The 16,419-nt window shown below is 37.2% G+C and overlaps 3 protein-coding genes across 12 annotated transcripts; 2 read left to right on the forward strand and 1 right to left on the reverse strand.

Annotated features, from left to right (window-relative positions):
* The first annotated feature begins 840 nt into the window (after positions 1-840).
* Positions 841-6,388, forward strand: LOC124223928 (endoribonuclease CG2145-like). 10 transcript variants are annotated; one of them, XM_069137750.1, is made up of 11 exons: positions 841-1,042; positions 1,156-1,199; positions 1,248-1,392; positions 1,850-1,900; positions 2,533-2,598; positions 3,108-3,170; positions 3,333-3,407; positions 3,479-3,583; positions 3,666-4,566; positions 4,652-5,060; positions 5,324-6,388. In XM_069137750.1, exons 1-11 carry the CDS (start codon positions 991-993, stop codon positions 5,564-5,566), a joined length of 2,154 nt encoding a protein of 717 aa, XP_068993851.1. In that variant the 5' UTR covers positions 841-990; the 3' UTR covers positions 5,567-6,388. The 10 variants fall into 10 exon arrangements, with proteins under 10 accessions (XP_068993851.1, XP_046492291.1, XP_046492296.1 ...); XM_046636335.2 differs by having other exon boundaries at positions 1,156-1,392; XM_046636336.2 differs by having other exon boundaries at positions 843-1,042; positions 1,156-1,392; positions 3,333-3,395.
* A 156-nt stretch (positions 6,389-6,544) lies between these two features.
* LOC124223950 (DNA repair protein XRCC4) lies at positions 6,545-8,392 on the forward strand. Its single transcript, XM_046636388.2, has 2 exons — positions 6,545-7,217; positions 7,286-8,392. Exons 1-2 carry the CDS (start codon positions 7,077-7,079, stop codon positions 7,997-7,999), a joined length of 855 nt encoding a protein of 284 aa, XP_046492344.1. The 5' UTR covers positions 6,545-7,076; the 3' UTR covers positions 8,000-8,392.
* Positions 8,393-8,954: 562 nt separating this feature from the next.
* LOC124223953 (HUWE1-associated protein modifying stress responses) lies at positions 8,955-16,036 on the reverse strand. Its single transcript, XM_046636392.2, has 5 exons — positions 15,366-16,036; positions 15,097-15,168; positions 14,732-14,903; positions 14,127-14,272; positions 8,955-14,000 (listed from the first exon to the last, which is right to left on the reverse strand). Exons 1-5 carry the CDS (start codon positions 15,556-15,558, stop codon positions 13,858-13,860), a joined length of 726 nt encoding a protein of 241 aa, XP_046492348.1. The 5' UTR covers positions 15,559-16,036; the 3' UTR covers positions 8,955-13,857.
* Positions 16,037-16,419: the final 383 nt, after the last annotated feature.

Below are 16,419 nucleotides of genomic sequence, written 5' to 3' on the forward strand. Positions count from 1 at the left end.
TGAGTGAAAACAAGTCGAAGGTAATAGCAGTAAAGTAACATGTAAATAACATATGTCATGAAATATAATAAAACATGTCAAAACATTGTAAATAAATTCCAAGACTCGAGTTGTCTGAAAAAATAGAAAATATTTGTATGTTTAAAACAACGTTGATCTACTTGATTAGAAAAATATTGGTTGACAATTTTTTCAATACCCCCGTTTTTTATTACCCCCCAATTATAAGTAAATAGTAGTTGAAACAGCAAAAAAAATGTGAATTGGTAAAGCGGAAATGATACAAAAATATTAATGTAATCAAGAGGCTCAGGGTTGAATTGTGGTCAAGTTGGAATGGAATGCCCTATATGTATACTGAACCTTTTTACGGACCCCATACAGATAAGTTGCTATTCTGATATGTATATTATGTGTCTATAGCAGAACATCTGGTCCATAATAGAGGGACAAGAGATTTCGGGGGGGATAAATTCTCATGCAAAGACGTGTATTGTTCACAGTTCTGATGGAGCAAGTTGGAAAACAACGGTATAACATATAAGAAAAGCTCAAGATTATTTCCTCAAAGCCATATTACGCATGCAATTAAGCAAGTTTGCGCATACATGTATACCGAAGAAAATTTGTTGAGAAATTCGATGAATTTGAATGAATAGATAGTAAGATATTTCCAACAAATTGTAAGTTAGTTTATTTCCCCACTTAACGTGATTATTGCACTTCGCAAAGAAATACTGTAGAAACACGCATACACGCGCAAACGGTGATGCGATAAAGGCAAGGAATCATCTCATTCACAGTTTCGAGTGTCACCTTTGAACCAGTGTTCTTGGAATTTCTGGGAAGAAGTGGTCTGTATACACAGATAAGCGGCAACTAAATCAGTAGGCGGAAAACGGCGAGTCTCCTACCGCTTGTAAGCACTTTAGAGCTCAGTTCAATTGGTAATTCAATACAGAGCAGAAGCAGTGGCTCTCTATATACAAAATGGAACTGAAATTCCACATAATAATTTTTGTCGTGCTCGTTGTAGCTTTCGGTAAGTATACTCGATTTTACAAACCATTGTTGCAAGAGGGATTATCGTTACGAATCACCTTCTACGGTATGCAATGATTTAATTATATTACAAAAAAAATATCCTCTGAGCAGGCATCGACGCAAAATGGGGTGGATCTCGTGGAAGTTCGTCTCGCGGAAGTTCGTCTCGTGGAAGTTCATCCCGTGGATCTTCGTGGTTTGGTGGAAGTTCGTCTCGTGGAAGTTCATCCCGTGGATCTTCGTGGTTTGGTGGAAGTTCGTCTCGTAAGAAGGAAACGTCTCACCCAATTTCAACCTCTAATACAAACTGGTGGTCTAGTTCGAAGCCATCGACAAACCACAACACAGGTAATATTGTGGTAATATAATGTAGAAGAATCGATGCTAAACGTAAGAATGGCTAATCCATTCTTTCCTTGAAGCTTGTTGACTGATACAGAATTTTTGTCTCTTAAAACGGACGATTGAACTTGAGGGACGCATAAGCGTATCGTAATCTCTGACCTCTGAATTTTTCTCAGTCAAGATATGGCTTCGTGAAACCTCGCAGACGTAACAAAACCATCATACGCAAACAACTTGTACGAAATCGAAAACAGAGATATGATGATGATGCAACAACTATTAATGCGCAGTTATACCTTGCTTATAATCGTGTTGAAAATTGGAAATAAATTGATTTTTACAAAAGAACAGGATAACGGATAACTAAATTCTATGAATTATTTAAAATGAATCACCAGCATTCTAAGTGAAATTATATACGTTTCATTATTCTTGACCAAATGTTGTTCCTACTTTTCAGGATCATCACACACGTTCCTGACCTCAGAACGTGGAGTTGGTTCATCGTCAGGTAATGTCCAGGCACATGTAAAATATACGAGAATTTCTATACCAACTTGATGCACGTTCGACCCTAAATCCTTGCGATTTCTTTTACTGATTTTTTATTACATTTCTTAGAGCAAAAAAGATACTGGATATTTCTTTCAGATTTATATCTCGTGAAGCGTTTGATGTAAAATATTCGATATAAATAAGAATCCTTATTTCTGAATTTTTTCGCGTATCTCTTTAAAAATTTGACTTTCTTCAGTAAGACCATTTCGATGTAATCAATATGATTATTAAATGACACTTTCTTGAAGCTAAGATTATACCCAAATCCTTCATATAGTTAATATTCAAAGGTTGTAAATCATTCAGTGAATAAACGGTCCGTGGCAGTCCGGATTCACCAAAGCGAATGCAATAACATCTATTTACGAGGTCGCTCTGTAGCAGATTCACGTCAACTTTATTTCCGACAACTCTGTAAATCTATGTGAAAAAATTATTGAAAAAAATTAATGAAATCGAAGGAATGTGGGAAGGAACACTTAAGTCAAATTGTCATGGACTTCTCCGTGTTGACTATTCAATGAAAAGTTTCACCACAGACTTGAGTTGTAACAACAGACAAAATATGAATAAATATTCTGTTAGTTCACCGCCCATCAAGCTCGGGATCGGATCCATTTCGAGGTGCCAGTGCTCCGTCATTAAGTCACGGTGAGATTTCATTGTGAATTTACCTTCAACTTGATCTTTATCATCGTTTCATCTTAAACGCACCATATTCTAAATAAACGTTAGCTAAGTTTAAATGACCATTAGCGAAAATTATTTCAGGGTTCAATATCGACATTTCACTAATGAATCTATCGGGAGTCTTTGATGAAAGTACGGTGACCGAGCTACGAGTACACCGCCAACATCAAAACACGCGCAACTTCTATATGACCTGAGCGTAGCGGATAAATGCTGCAAACGAAAACTTGTGCGCGTGGCTCGGAGTCGGCACTTTCACCAGAGACTCCAGGTATTCACCCCTGTCAGATCTTTGAGACATTTAACAGTTAATATGTCTATGCTTCTTATCATATCTTCCATATTGATATAATCGCAGATCTTCCTATTATTCCATTAAACTGAGCAAATCACGATATAAAAATACAACTAGCAAAAAAAAAAAACCATTCCGAACCTATAAAATATTCAAAAATGCGTACCTGTTGCAGGCAGCAACACCAACAACTCACCGTTGAGGCCATTTGGCACTGTCCCACCTCCGAGACATACTGGTATTATTTTTTTTTAATCGTATTTTACCGTTGTTGATGCAATTAGATGTAATATCTGGTAATAATTCCACGAAACTGTGCAAATAATGATGCTAAACAAAAGAACTAGCAGAAAAACGATTCCGAGCCCATAAAATATTTAGGAATGCATATTTATTGCAGGCAGCAACACCAACAACTCACCGTTGAGACCATTTGGCACTGTCCCACCTCCACCAATCCACCGTAATGATTTTAGTTAGTTAAAAATATGTGACGAATTGTCGCTCTAGTTGTCTTCAACTCTACAATGAGTACATTTATTTCAGACAATAGACCTCTGACACCTCCACCCCCTGGATTTGTTATACCTCCTAAGCACACATCGGTGACACAGAAAACCCCAATAATCACGAGACCCACATCTCGCCCAGGTAAAACTCAATTTTTTCCACAAAGCGATAAAAACGAAAGTGTCTCGAGTTTACGCCTTGCACTAACATCTGGGAATTTCAGTTGTCCGTCAACCTTTTCAAAACCATCGCAATTCAACACCAAACTACGGTGCTCCGGCACCTGGTTTCAGAAGAAACGTAACTTCTTTCGGAGGAAGCAGCTATCCCAGGCAGCCAGCGTACTATGATCCAACCCAAACATACTTGCAGCCGCAGACAGCGTATCCGCATGGTAACATACAACCGATCCACAATCACATATATCCTCAGCAGGGATCCGTTCTGCCTCCAAACCCTGCGCCAACCTATGTGATATTACCGGGACAACAGTCTTATAGTTCGGGCAGACAGACGGGAGATATTTTCAAAGAGGCACTGATACATGCCGGCGTCAATGCTGCCGTTCACAGACTAACAGCTCCTAGCTACTACGATCACTACCATCAGAATTCCTGGAGCAGCTACGGTGTTCCTCCTTCTTCTCAAGGCAGCTATGTGACATCCACGCACATAGTCAACAATTACTATGACCAGGGATCTGGGGGTGCCCCGATGAATAATGGAGGCGGTGGTTCCAGTTTCCCACCAAATTACCCTGCGCAGAATTACCCCAGCCTCTCTTCGGGTAGTTCGCAACCTGCGCCTCCACCTAGCGTTGGATACCCAACTGGAAATACTGGAAGTAACGGCAATTCCGGGTCTCAGGGTACGTTTGTTTCACCTGGAAATCCCAACTCCGGTCTGCCGTCAAATGGTATTTCTTCTCCGTCCCAAGATAATGGACAGGGACAATCAAATCCCACCTACAACTGGCCTATGGCAGTTTCTGATGAAGAGTTGTGGAACATTACTGAGAAACTATTCAGCATGGATGAAAATAATGCCCAAAAATATATCACCCTGAATTTGCAGAACAAGACAACTGCTAACAGCACCAACATCACAGACGCTTCTCCTCAGCCGTGAGTTGAACAGTTTTTTCATCGTCGTTTTCTGAATCTACTCTATACTTGCGTGCGCTAAGCCTATCATTGCCGGTTCTTTCAGCTTGTTCAACATTCAGCACGAGGCGTACCAGATTCAGACTGTTCGAGCGATTCGCTCTTTGTATCAAGCAGCATCTCAAGTAGAGAACAAGACGCGTGAAAACAGTAGAAAAGAAGAGGCGCTCTTAATTGATTTGTTACTGAACACAAACGTTATGTCTGCGACAATGGGATTTTTGGAGAAGAAGAATCTGATAGGAAGAGATTATTACGAACAAAAAGAATCTCTGAAGCACATATGGTTCACCCCCTACGATGGATCCTCGTCAGGATTCAAACGAGTATTTCAAGGGGAAATCATCGGTGGTAAGATTTTGTACGGCATACAAGACTGGATAGCGTTTGACTTTGCAGAAAAATCCGGCCGTGCCAATTACCTGAGTTACACCGAAAAATTAGAACTAGGAAAGGTAAGTGATCCGAATATTAACGTATGTATATAATTCGTCTATTAGGTTATTAGATAATGTGAAATTCTCAATATCATGCTAAAAATTTTGGGTTCGACTCTAGATAGACTCTAATAGTTATAAGCAAATCCAAGGCGTTGTCCAATGTTTTTAGATACGATGTCACTTTCTGTGACGTAAGGCGCGACTAAATCAAATATTCAAACTGTATGTATATTTATACATCCCTATGCGACATATCGACGACTGGTGTTTTGTTTCAGGCTCCTCAAACAGCGTCGATTCTCAAAATCAACTATGAAATCAGTGGAATTAAAAAAAATGGGACTTCCCTGTTTATCGGAACTTCCCCGGAATTGGAGCTGGCCCTATACACTATCTGCCACTATGCAAGACCCAACAATTATTGCAATATCGCACTCGGGGGAACGCGTTTCATGCTGTACACTCACACCTTCCGGTACTTCGGAGCTGACTTGATCGACCTTGGCCTTCCTATAGTGTAATATCAGAGTCAAGGAGTCTCGAGTTATATTTACTCAAATTCTTCATAATATCGCACAATGAGGGTTTTCAGGAAATTAAAAATTTTTGTATGTTTAAAATGATGTTGATCCATTTAACCACTCCACGGAATTAAAAATGAGTGAGTGAAAAATTTTGCGGTATCGGTTGTTTTTCTTTTTTTTTTTTCATCTTAATCATAAGTAAATAGCAGTTTTAGATTGAAATTTGAAAAATGTGAAATAGTACTGAGGCAATGGTAAAACATACACAAATCAAATCGAGAGGCTCGTAGTGAGATTTTGACCATTCTCAAAGTCCACTATGAAACGAATTGGTGCACTTACCGTCCAGGGACGCAGCTAGGAAAAGGAAGGCGAGGAATAGAAAAATTCGGCAGTCTATGTCGGTCGTTACTTCCCCAGAACTGAAGTTGGCACCATACACGATCTGCCACCGCGCAAGGCCCGAGACTACTTTTAAAATGTACACCCAGACTTTAAGGTGTTTCGGAGCAGACTTGGTCGGTCTTGGCTTTCAGCGGTGTGGTTTCATAGTCGACGAATCTCGGTTTACAATTACACACTGATGTATCTCAGCATTTACTCAAATTCATTTCCATACACCGCACGATAAAAATATCTACGCTTTGATCCGTGTTTCGGAGTTTTGAACACAGCAACATGCGCGGCTGCACATCCGTGTACGTCACTTGAAAGCAGCGTTGCCAATGTTAAAGAAATTCGATTCGTCGCTAATTGTAACAAGTAAGAAAAATAAAAGTACCGTTATGAAATTTTGAAAGGGTCAAAGAAAATTTGAAACTCGTCTTAAGAATTATTTTTCTCCTTGTCGCGTTTATGGACTTTTATATAATAATTTATGTACTTAGATTACACCGGACAAATGGATACACGTGAAATCGCAACACTGCTCGAAAGTTGAATACCGAATGATTTCGAATGCGGATAGATTATTTGCATGCAAGCATTTTACAATAAAAACATAATTGATAAGCATATTTTTATGATATTATAGAGCAGAGTTGAATCAGATTATATTATTAGGGTCACATGTCACTCTATGACACAACGTAACTAACGGAGCGTAACCTAAAATAGGTGCGTCTGACATAACTTAGTGAAACGGTGCGTTTCGTAAATGGTCTAAAATTTCGTACAATCAAATGTAAATACCTGGATAAATAATAATAGCAACAACTAACAACAATAATATGTGCAACCAATCCTCCTATTATGAATTTTTTTGCATGAACTATTTTCATAGCTTTTGTACATATTTTTCTGAACTATCTTCCCATATTGCCACACAACACAGATATTATATGCATCTCTGTATGATGCCTCAATTTGATGTATATTTTGGTTAATAAATTCAATTCAATTCAATACAATTCATTGTCTTACTTACAGAGAACTACGAATCGGTTTCCTTTGAAATAGAATTCCTCTTTTACCATACATCGTACAGTAACGTCAACCGCTGGACGAAATGGGGGAATCGGATATCAGCACGTGTTGTGTGATAAATAAACATGAAAATCAGTTAATGACGCTTTTCATAGAATGGCTGGATACAGGATTGAAAATCGCGATATTTCCGGACTCGGATTCGAGTCCGTTCATCGGCAAGGTGATAACGCACTCCACAAGCAGAGCAGTTTCTTTCAGCCAAGTAATTGCAAATGTAAAATTTTCCAGATGGGACTCGAGGAAATCGATAACTTTGCCAAAGAATTGTCAAAGACGCGAATAGAATATTTGAGTGGAACACGTGGGGCCTTGTCGGGTCGCGACGAGAGTGTCCAATTCTTTTTCAAAGATTCAAAGCTCAGATGGAAGCGAGGTACTTGGAACCAGGGACTGATCGGCGTCAAATCTACGCCCTTGGCTCAAGTCTTTCCAGATATACTGAAGAAGTTTGTGCTGCGCAACAGGCAGCTGGAAAGCTCGGTCGAGCGTCTGGAGACAGAAGTCAGGGAGGTGAAGACATCGCGACAACGGGTGGAAGAGAAACTAGAGGAAACGGTCACGCTGAAGAATGAAATGGAGAAGGACTTGTATTCCAAATTCATAATTGTTTTGAATTTAAAGAAGGCAAAGATCAGGGAGCTGCGGAGCAAGACGCGCGATAAGGCCGAGCCCAAGGACGAGGAAGTATTCCAGGCACAGACTGACGACAGCGATGCATCTGAGAAGGAGACAGCTAAGCATGAGCAGAAGTCTAATAACGTCAGCACTTCGAGATACAGCAATTCTGCCACAAACAGCAGACCGTCAACTAGTCGTAAAAGAGATAGCGATAGTTTTGCATTAGATTTACCGGATGACAGTGGAACGAGCACAAAAAAATCGGTCAATTCTAGCAGGTTAACTTTCACATCTGACGAGTCGGATGAAGATTTTTTTTCGTAATATTTTCGATCTTAGGAAAAAATTTTATCCACTGATCTATACAGAACTTGCATTTTACACTTAAATATTGAATCAAATTGTGTAAAGATATTCATATTATATATACATATATGTATATACGAGATTTTTATCATTGTAGTTACAAAAATTGATGAAGCTTAAGAAATGAATATTGCATAAAATGGAATTATTTTTCTATGTACTGTAAATCTAATTTTGTTATACGTTAAGAATAAAATGACTAGCGATAAGAAGGCCAAGACCGATCATCATGCCCAGGTGAAAATATTTTTTGTATTGATACGTACGTTATTCTATATTTGAGAATTAATTGATAGAACCAAAAAAAAAATCATCGAGTTATGAATACCAATGAATTGGGTAAAAATTCTTTGTTCGAATTCTGGTATTTAAAAGTATTTTAGAAGTTGAGAGAAGATAAATGGTCCGTAGTATGACACAAATTTTTACGAAAATTTTTGAGGATTCGTAAAACGTACTGATAATTGACTGAAATAGTACATTATATGAATACGAGTCAAATGATCCCACAATTTTTTTGACACGTCATACGATGCTCACCGACTTTGATATATGATTATCGTATTCTTTGCGCACGTATCTACTTGTACGTCGTCAGAGAAGTTGAAAAGATGTTTTAGGCGATAGAGACCAGACATGCAATATTAAATGTATAGAGATTATTTTCTTAGTACTACTCTTACCTCTAAATTGTAAATGTAAATTAATTTGGTCATTGATGACGTAAAAAGTGGAAAGTAAATATATTTCAGGACAGTATTGTTGCCGAATTTCAGTAGTAGATAAAAGGAAAAAAATAATGCTACAATTTACATAGCAGAGTCAATTTCTATCAACTAAAATGTATATTATTAAATTAATAGGCTGGCCGAGGCACTGAAAAATTCTTTTTCAGAAGTACTATACCCGAACGTTTCGTAATTTCTTTTATTTATAAATAATTATTATAGGTATTATATGTGCACATTATGTAAAAACAAGAGACGCAAAAATATACAAGCTTCTTTAGATTGGGTAAGAGATGAAGGATGCGCGTAAAACCAAAGACAAAATGGAGAAAAATATATAGAAAATCCACAAACTAGAGGCAACATTTATAATATACGTATGTGGGTGGTAAAAGTTTATATTCGTAAGAAATTATTTCAACAGAAGTGTTGATTAGATGATACTTATTCGTCATAATATTCTCTCCGTGTCTGTCGCCTAAGTTACACAGTTTTAGTTCCGCGCGGCTGGGATTTGATTTTTTCATTCCTTTTTCAGTATTGAAAAGGAAAAACTGACAAAGTTGAGAACATGCATGTATATTTTCTCTCTATATATTGTTTTCCATTTGTTTTTCATCACTTGCCTCTAGATCGTAAACCGCATTTTTACTGCGAATAAAAATACTTTATACCTATATATGTAAACGTTCGTGAAAGTATTTAGATTATTTTTAATTAGCGTGTATATAATAGTGAGACATACTTATAATTACAGTTAGTATGTTTATATTTATACACGATATGGTACAGAATAATAAAATTATTCTTCCAGCATGAATTGCCCGATGGACAAATTACTTTTCATTGTCTGCTTTATTTTTTCTTTCTTTTCTTCACCCAATTTTAAGATCACTAACTAGAGTCTTACAATAACAATTCATTGTTGTCATATTATACACCTATGAACTTTTATTTGAATGTTTTTTTTTCTTATTCAATTTGCTCTTTCTCTTTTCTCGTCATTCACTTTCAAATTTCTTTATACGTAACGGGTAGGTATGTAATAATTAATTATTTGCTCGTATCTAAAGCTTTAAGTATTAAAAATTCATTCCCCGCAACATTTGCCAGTCCTTTTGATTTTCTTTCACCTCTTTACTTTTTTTTCATTTTCTTTTTTTACCTTGGTACATCTCAATACGAAAAATATCTGCGTTATTATGCAAGAATTCGTCCTCGTTTTTTATCTAATCAATATATTCTTCTATTCATTTTTATTCTACAAATTACACAAGTATTTATTATTTTTTTTTTTTAGATAGTATGTATGTACGTATACAAATACCTAGCTGTTACCTTATTGAACGCTTACTAAATTGCCTCGTTACGAATCAACAGGAAGCCACATTTTTGCAAAATTTCTTACAATCAACAACGAGCAGAGTTCAAAAGAAAACTCAATGAGCATCTATCAATGCTAAATGAAACGGAAACAAAAATAAAGTACGTGTTGACTATTTTCAGAAAGTAATTTTTTTGTAACTTCTCCAATGGTACAAGAGAAAAAAAAAATTTCAATTCTGATCACCGGGTTTTACAATGTTAAATGATAACGGCCCATTCAATGTACAATAAATTCAGTAATAATTTAATAAACATAAAAATAAAACGCATAAAATTCAGGCCATACAAAATAAAAAAAAAAAAAAACCAACGAAAACAACCTTCGGATTTTTATAAAATCCAAAGTAGCGGCAAAAAAAAAGTATATATAATATATAATAATATATACATATTATGTATATACAAATATGAATCTCTAAATGTAATGTACGATTTGTTAATTATTATTATTATTAATATTATATCGATAAATATTAAACGTCTAAAGCTATTGAATAATATTCAATATTAATCATTATAATCATAGTTGTAATAATTATTTGATAATTAATAACTGTGAAAAAAGTTAATAGTAGTAGTAGTAGTAGTTATAATAATAATAATAATAATAATATACGCTATATTTACAACCAAATAACAACGACTTGCTTCTCCCTTTGCAAGTTTTTTCTTTGTTTGTGTGAGTGTGTGCGCGCGCGCGTGTGTGTGTGTGTATGTGTATATGCACGAGCACACTTGGACAGAAAAAAATCTGTTGCCATAATTTAACTCGACAGACAACTGAACTTCTTTTTTATTTGTTTATTTTGTTTTGTTTCTTCTTTCTTCCAATTTTTATTGGAGGAAACGGAAAATTGTACCTGTTTGTTGGATATAAGTTTGAGAATATATATCCGCGAACCGCTTGATTGAAATTTTATGTATATCAACAATTTGGTTCTATTGCCAATTAAAAAATAAAAATAAAACATATCAACGAATAATTCAGGTAATCGATATTCAATTCTGAAACCACGATAATAGATACAAGAAAGTTTTCTTCATGTTTCTATAATGACACTTTGTATTATTTGAAATCATTTTGAAGCTGGATCACAGATTTGTTTTAATGGTATTAAAACAAGAAATCACAGAGAGAAGCACGATAATGGTGCATTGAAAATACTGCGAAATAAGATTCGGACGTTGATTTAGGTAACGTCAGTTCCGAATATCAGAAAACTTGAATTATACGTTCGGATTGGTATTTGTACGATATATAAAACTATTGCATTCGACCTGAGGTCCATAAACAAAGAGAGAAGAAGAAAGAATTAAGCTAAGTAAGTAAATAAGTTAGTACGTAGTACGAATAAGAAGAATAGTAACAATAATAATGTCATCAAATTACCGCTGTGCCCCAGCAGACTCGTTTTGCTAGTGTTCGAATGTCGCGTTACCAATCAATTTTACAAAGACTTTACAATAAATATTATACGGCTTTTTCATATTTTCTTTCTTTTTTCTTTTACTTTGTTTCAATATTTTCTCTTCCTCTTGTTCGTATTTTATCCAACTTGGACTGTTTTTTCTTTTAAGTCACTTAAGGTAATCTAGTGTTACAAAAATTAAAACTACATATACAATGTATACATACACGGAGAGTGAGAGAGAGATTGTAACAGAGACAGAATGTCGATGGATACTATGTTTCAAGATCCGTCATTGATTTCTGCGGTTGTTCTGCACGATAAGTAAAATTTTTGCAATCGACAAATTTTCGAAGTAATTAAGAATGGTAAAATTAAACTTCCCGTGTATAATTGTGAGTGATTCGTATTGAAATTCATACAAATTTCTTTTTGTTCTTTTACAAATATTATTATCGCAAGAAATTAATCGTGATGTAACATATTATCGTTGACGTTATTTGTTAGTAAAATTTCAGTTCGATTTAGGTACCTCGTTTTTTCTTTATATACCGAAAAAAAAAAAAAAAATCAAAGCAATAACAACAATAACAACAACAACAACAACAACAACAACAACAACAACAACAACAACACTAACAGTAATAATAATTATTATTAAATTTATATATATGAAAAAAAAAAAACACAAAAATAAACAAAAACATTTTAGGTTTCGTTTCAATATATATATAAATATACAGTAGAATCTCGTTTATTCGAGATAATGTGGGGAGAACTCAACACGTATAAGTGAAATCTCGGATCGCACGAAGAACATATACAACCAAACAATTTCTAGTATTTTTGTATAACTTGATAAAGTAATCATAAAATTTCATAAAACAGAAACGTGAAAGCTTGATGAATACTTGATAGTTTCCAAACAAAGTAGCGATACAAGACTACTTCATACATAGGCATAACAATTTATTCGGTTTTATCCGAAAATACACCTCGGTTGAGACAAAGTGCTCGGATGAGATGGACGTGTCAGATAATGATAAAAAGAAAATATATATCGGGTAAGCGAGTTTCTACCTGTAATCCTAACAAAGGGGGGCTAGAACGAAAAAAAAAAACAGCCGTCAACAGATATGAACTGTTACAAAACGATGCAATGTCTTGCAAAAAAAAAATGGACAATGCGTGCAGCATGATGGTGAGACCTCAAATTTTCTGATCACGTGATAAATTTACATGGCGTAAAGAGAAATTTCTTCTTCAACGCATAATATTAGTGATGATATATCACGTTAAGCCATAATACATTGAAAATGGCAAATCAATTGTAGGTTGGCTATGAGAAACAAAAACAAAAAAAAAAAAAAAACCTTACTTATGGTCTGCGTGTGTATATACACATATACGTATATACTATATAAATCAAAACAACAACAGTATTTCATTTACGCGAATGCAACAACGCACTTTAGGTTCGTCAAACGCGTATATAAAATATTAGTATTTGCGCGCGCTTTAAAGCGTAAAGATTCAAAGATTTTATACACATGCGTAGAGGTATATTTTTGCATACAAGATTAGAAATGCGTATAGATATTATAATATTACTATTATCAATTAATTGTTTACCAAACTTACACGAGTCAGAATTCTCCGCGTAGGCACGTATCTGTGAGTAACAAAATTGAGAAGAGAAAAAACTGTGTATATTATATATATATATATGTGTTCTCAAATGACTATTCAGTTGACAATATTACAGCAAACTGTTCGAAATGAATGGTGTGGACGCTGGGTCTAAAAAGAAAAAAAAGAAAAGAAAAGAGATTCGTTTTTGGTTGTTGATCATTTCCTCATTGTCCGCGATCTGAGAGATAAGGTGATTATAATGCAATGCATTGACTAAATAAAATAAAAACGAAAATTAAAAAATAGTCTTTCTTCTCAGTTTTCAAGAAATATGCTGACGGAGAATAAACGACGATGTATATCAGTTTTCTAAACGATCGCTGTAGATGTTGTCACGCCGGATCGCATAGCGGTAACTTATTAGTAGTTTGTCCTAATTTTCTTGTATAAAATCTTTGTAAATTTGATTATGAAATAATTACACCTAGCCGGGAGCCGTATGTGTGTACGCGTGAGTGTGAGTGTGCGTGAGTCGTGTGTGTTTTCGGAGGGCTGAACAATTAATCAATCAATAAATGACTTATTGTTAATTAACAGGGGATTGTAGGGAACGGAGGGAACGGCGGGGCAGGAAGGAGCGATTCTACTTTGCACGACGCCGTTACATAAAACGTGGACGTTTGTGCGTTGGCGATCCCATATCCACATCATGCGAAGCCGGCCGTTTATGATGCCGGGCAAATTCGCTGCTTATGAAGGCTGACAATTCGGTTTGTCTGCCGGCACGGCGCGATATAGGAGAACCTGGAATGACCAATTTTTCGAGTATGACAGAAGGTCTCGTCGCCAAAATATTGAACGGCAAAAAGAGGTCGGAAGGGGAAGGAACCGCCGAAAGCATTGCCAGGAATTAATAACAATGTTTCTTACCAGATAAAGCGATAGCTTCTCTAAACGTGTGAAGTTCTGGGTCTCCGTCGTTTCCAGATGTTGGCGCTGGCGATACTACCATACTAGGCGTAGGACTCTGCGATGGCGGAGAACCGCAAACCATCATGCGGGGCTTTGGTGAACTTCTAAAGAGGGGGAGAATAATTATTTTAGAATTAAATATCTCACGTGTCGGGCTGATTATGCATTGCTCCGTAGTTTTGAGGAAAAAAAAAAAAAAAAACCAAGGACGTCAGAAAAGTAGCCCAAAAAAAGACAGATCTCACGTATTGTTAACACTGATCGATAAATAAGCATGAGATGGTGTAAAAAGAGTGATTTCAACAAAAGCAAAAAAGAGTAACATGGAAGACAAAGACTGTGTCGTCACATGGACAATCATCTCTTGATTATTTGCCCAAAAATAGTAACGAGACAATAAAAAATGGCTGAAGCGCCAAGAAATAACTTGGCAAAGCCAATCGATGGTTGTCTCATGAGGGCTTATGTATCACGAGATGAAACTGAGCAGGAAATTGAGGACTGCCATAGATCGATCTTATGGTGTTTCTTTTCTCACCTAAAATTTTTATCCGATGTCTTACCTGTGAGAATGAGGCCGTGGCGGCGGAGGTTTGCCCGCGAGATAAGCAAGAAGGTCCTCCCTCCTGATGGTACATCGCTTTTTTCGTGCCCAGTTCATTATTTCTTTGCTACGTTTCTGCCTGCCCATTTCAGCACCAATGTCGCTGCATCTTCGCATACCCTCAACAGAGTCTGTTGAACCGCACGAGCGGTGAAAAGAAGGAAGTGTAAGAACGTAGGGTTATAAAATTGATAGAAAAGAAAAAACACATCGATACGAGAATGCATACAATGAACAAAGGACAGACACAATGTGACACAAGTTTCATAATCTGGCCACAATACACAAGTGTCGTTGTTAATTCTAAGAATCGTGGTGACGAACCTTTATAAAGCGATGTGACAGTTCCAGCTGCGGTTTGAAAGGGAATCCACAAAGATGCACCCTGTGTCCGATCTGCAATGCAATTTGAAAGGTTGAAGCAAGGCGATGAGCAGAGCGAATGACGTTTGATTTTGTTAGCGCATTGACAAAACGGATGGGTGTGATGGGATGGAGAAGGCGAAGCTATTCTCAGGTGCAATGGGGCATAGTGTAAAAATGGTGTGTTCTTTTTTTTGGATCTTATTTTGTTCCGTGAGGCGGATATCGACCTTTGTACAGCTGGGCTATGGCTGAGGCTGTCGTCTGAAACCCCGTCCATATCTGGTGCGAGTACAATTCCTTAGATGTGTGGAGCTGCCCCTCGTAGTCTGGCTCTGCCTCGATAGCCTCGACGCATTGTTGTTCCCAATTCGTGTACCACAGATCCATTATGGGATCCTCATCGCTCCTGTCCTCGCTCATGGCTCGCTGATTGTGTATTATTCCCCCTTATCGAGTGGAGAGTTATCGCGTATAACGTCGCAATGTTTATCGCTAGCTGGCTGATCCGAGGACAAGCAGAGAACCGACCCCGTGTCGCAACTGGTAGCGAATCTACGCCGGGGCGAGAACCAAGACGACGACGTCGACGACGACGACGACGACGACGACGTGTATTTTTCTACTTTTCTTTATGTTCTCAGGCGATAATACCCAGGCTTTGCTGATCGCTCGCTCATTTAGTACGCGGCCATTGCTACGATACGAGCTTGATGATGATGATATGGTATACTGGTATTACGGATCGACGACGGCGAGGGGGATAGGTCGTGCTGTCTCCGATCCATAGAAAAGACAATTGCCAATCGCGATACTTGCAGGAGCGAGTGAGCTAGCCTCAACCTCAACCTCCGTTCCTCCTTCGCCTGCTCTGCTCGTGACGTCGACCGAACTGAATTATGGGTAGCGGGTATCACGGGCTTAGAGCATACGAACATCTGAGATCACGGGCGTACCGACAGGCCTGCCAACCGTACAATTTACGGCCGCAAGAGGCGCAGCGAGACGCTCGCTCTTCACCGCCGATTTTCAATTGTTTCCAAAAAACCGTTACATCTTCCCTTATTCGACGCGTTACAGTTTGACGATTGAATTCTTTTGATTTTTAAAGCTCGTAAACACTCATCCATCGGTGGAAAAAATTATCTTTCGCGTCCAAGTTCATGTGCTAGAAGCTGAGCGTCGCGACAGAAAGTATCGTACACACATATTTGGTAAGTATTCACGCATATCATTTCAATTAGGAAAACGTAAATCATCTGATCTATGAAACTGCGGGCCTAT

This window comes from Neodiprion pinetum, chromosome 7, assembly GCF_021155775.2.
Source record: "Neodiprion pinetum isolate iyNeoPine1 chromosome 7, iyNeoPine1.2, whole genome shotgun sequence".
NCBI classification, from domain to species: Eukaryota; Metazoa; Arthropoda; class Insecta; order Hymenoptera; family Diprionidae; genus Neodiprion; species Neodiprion pinetum.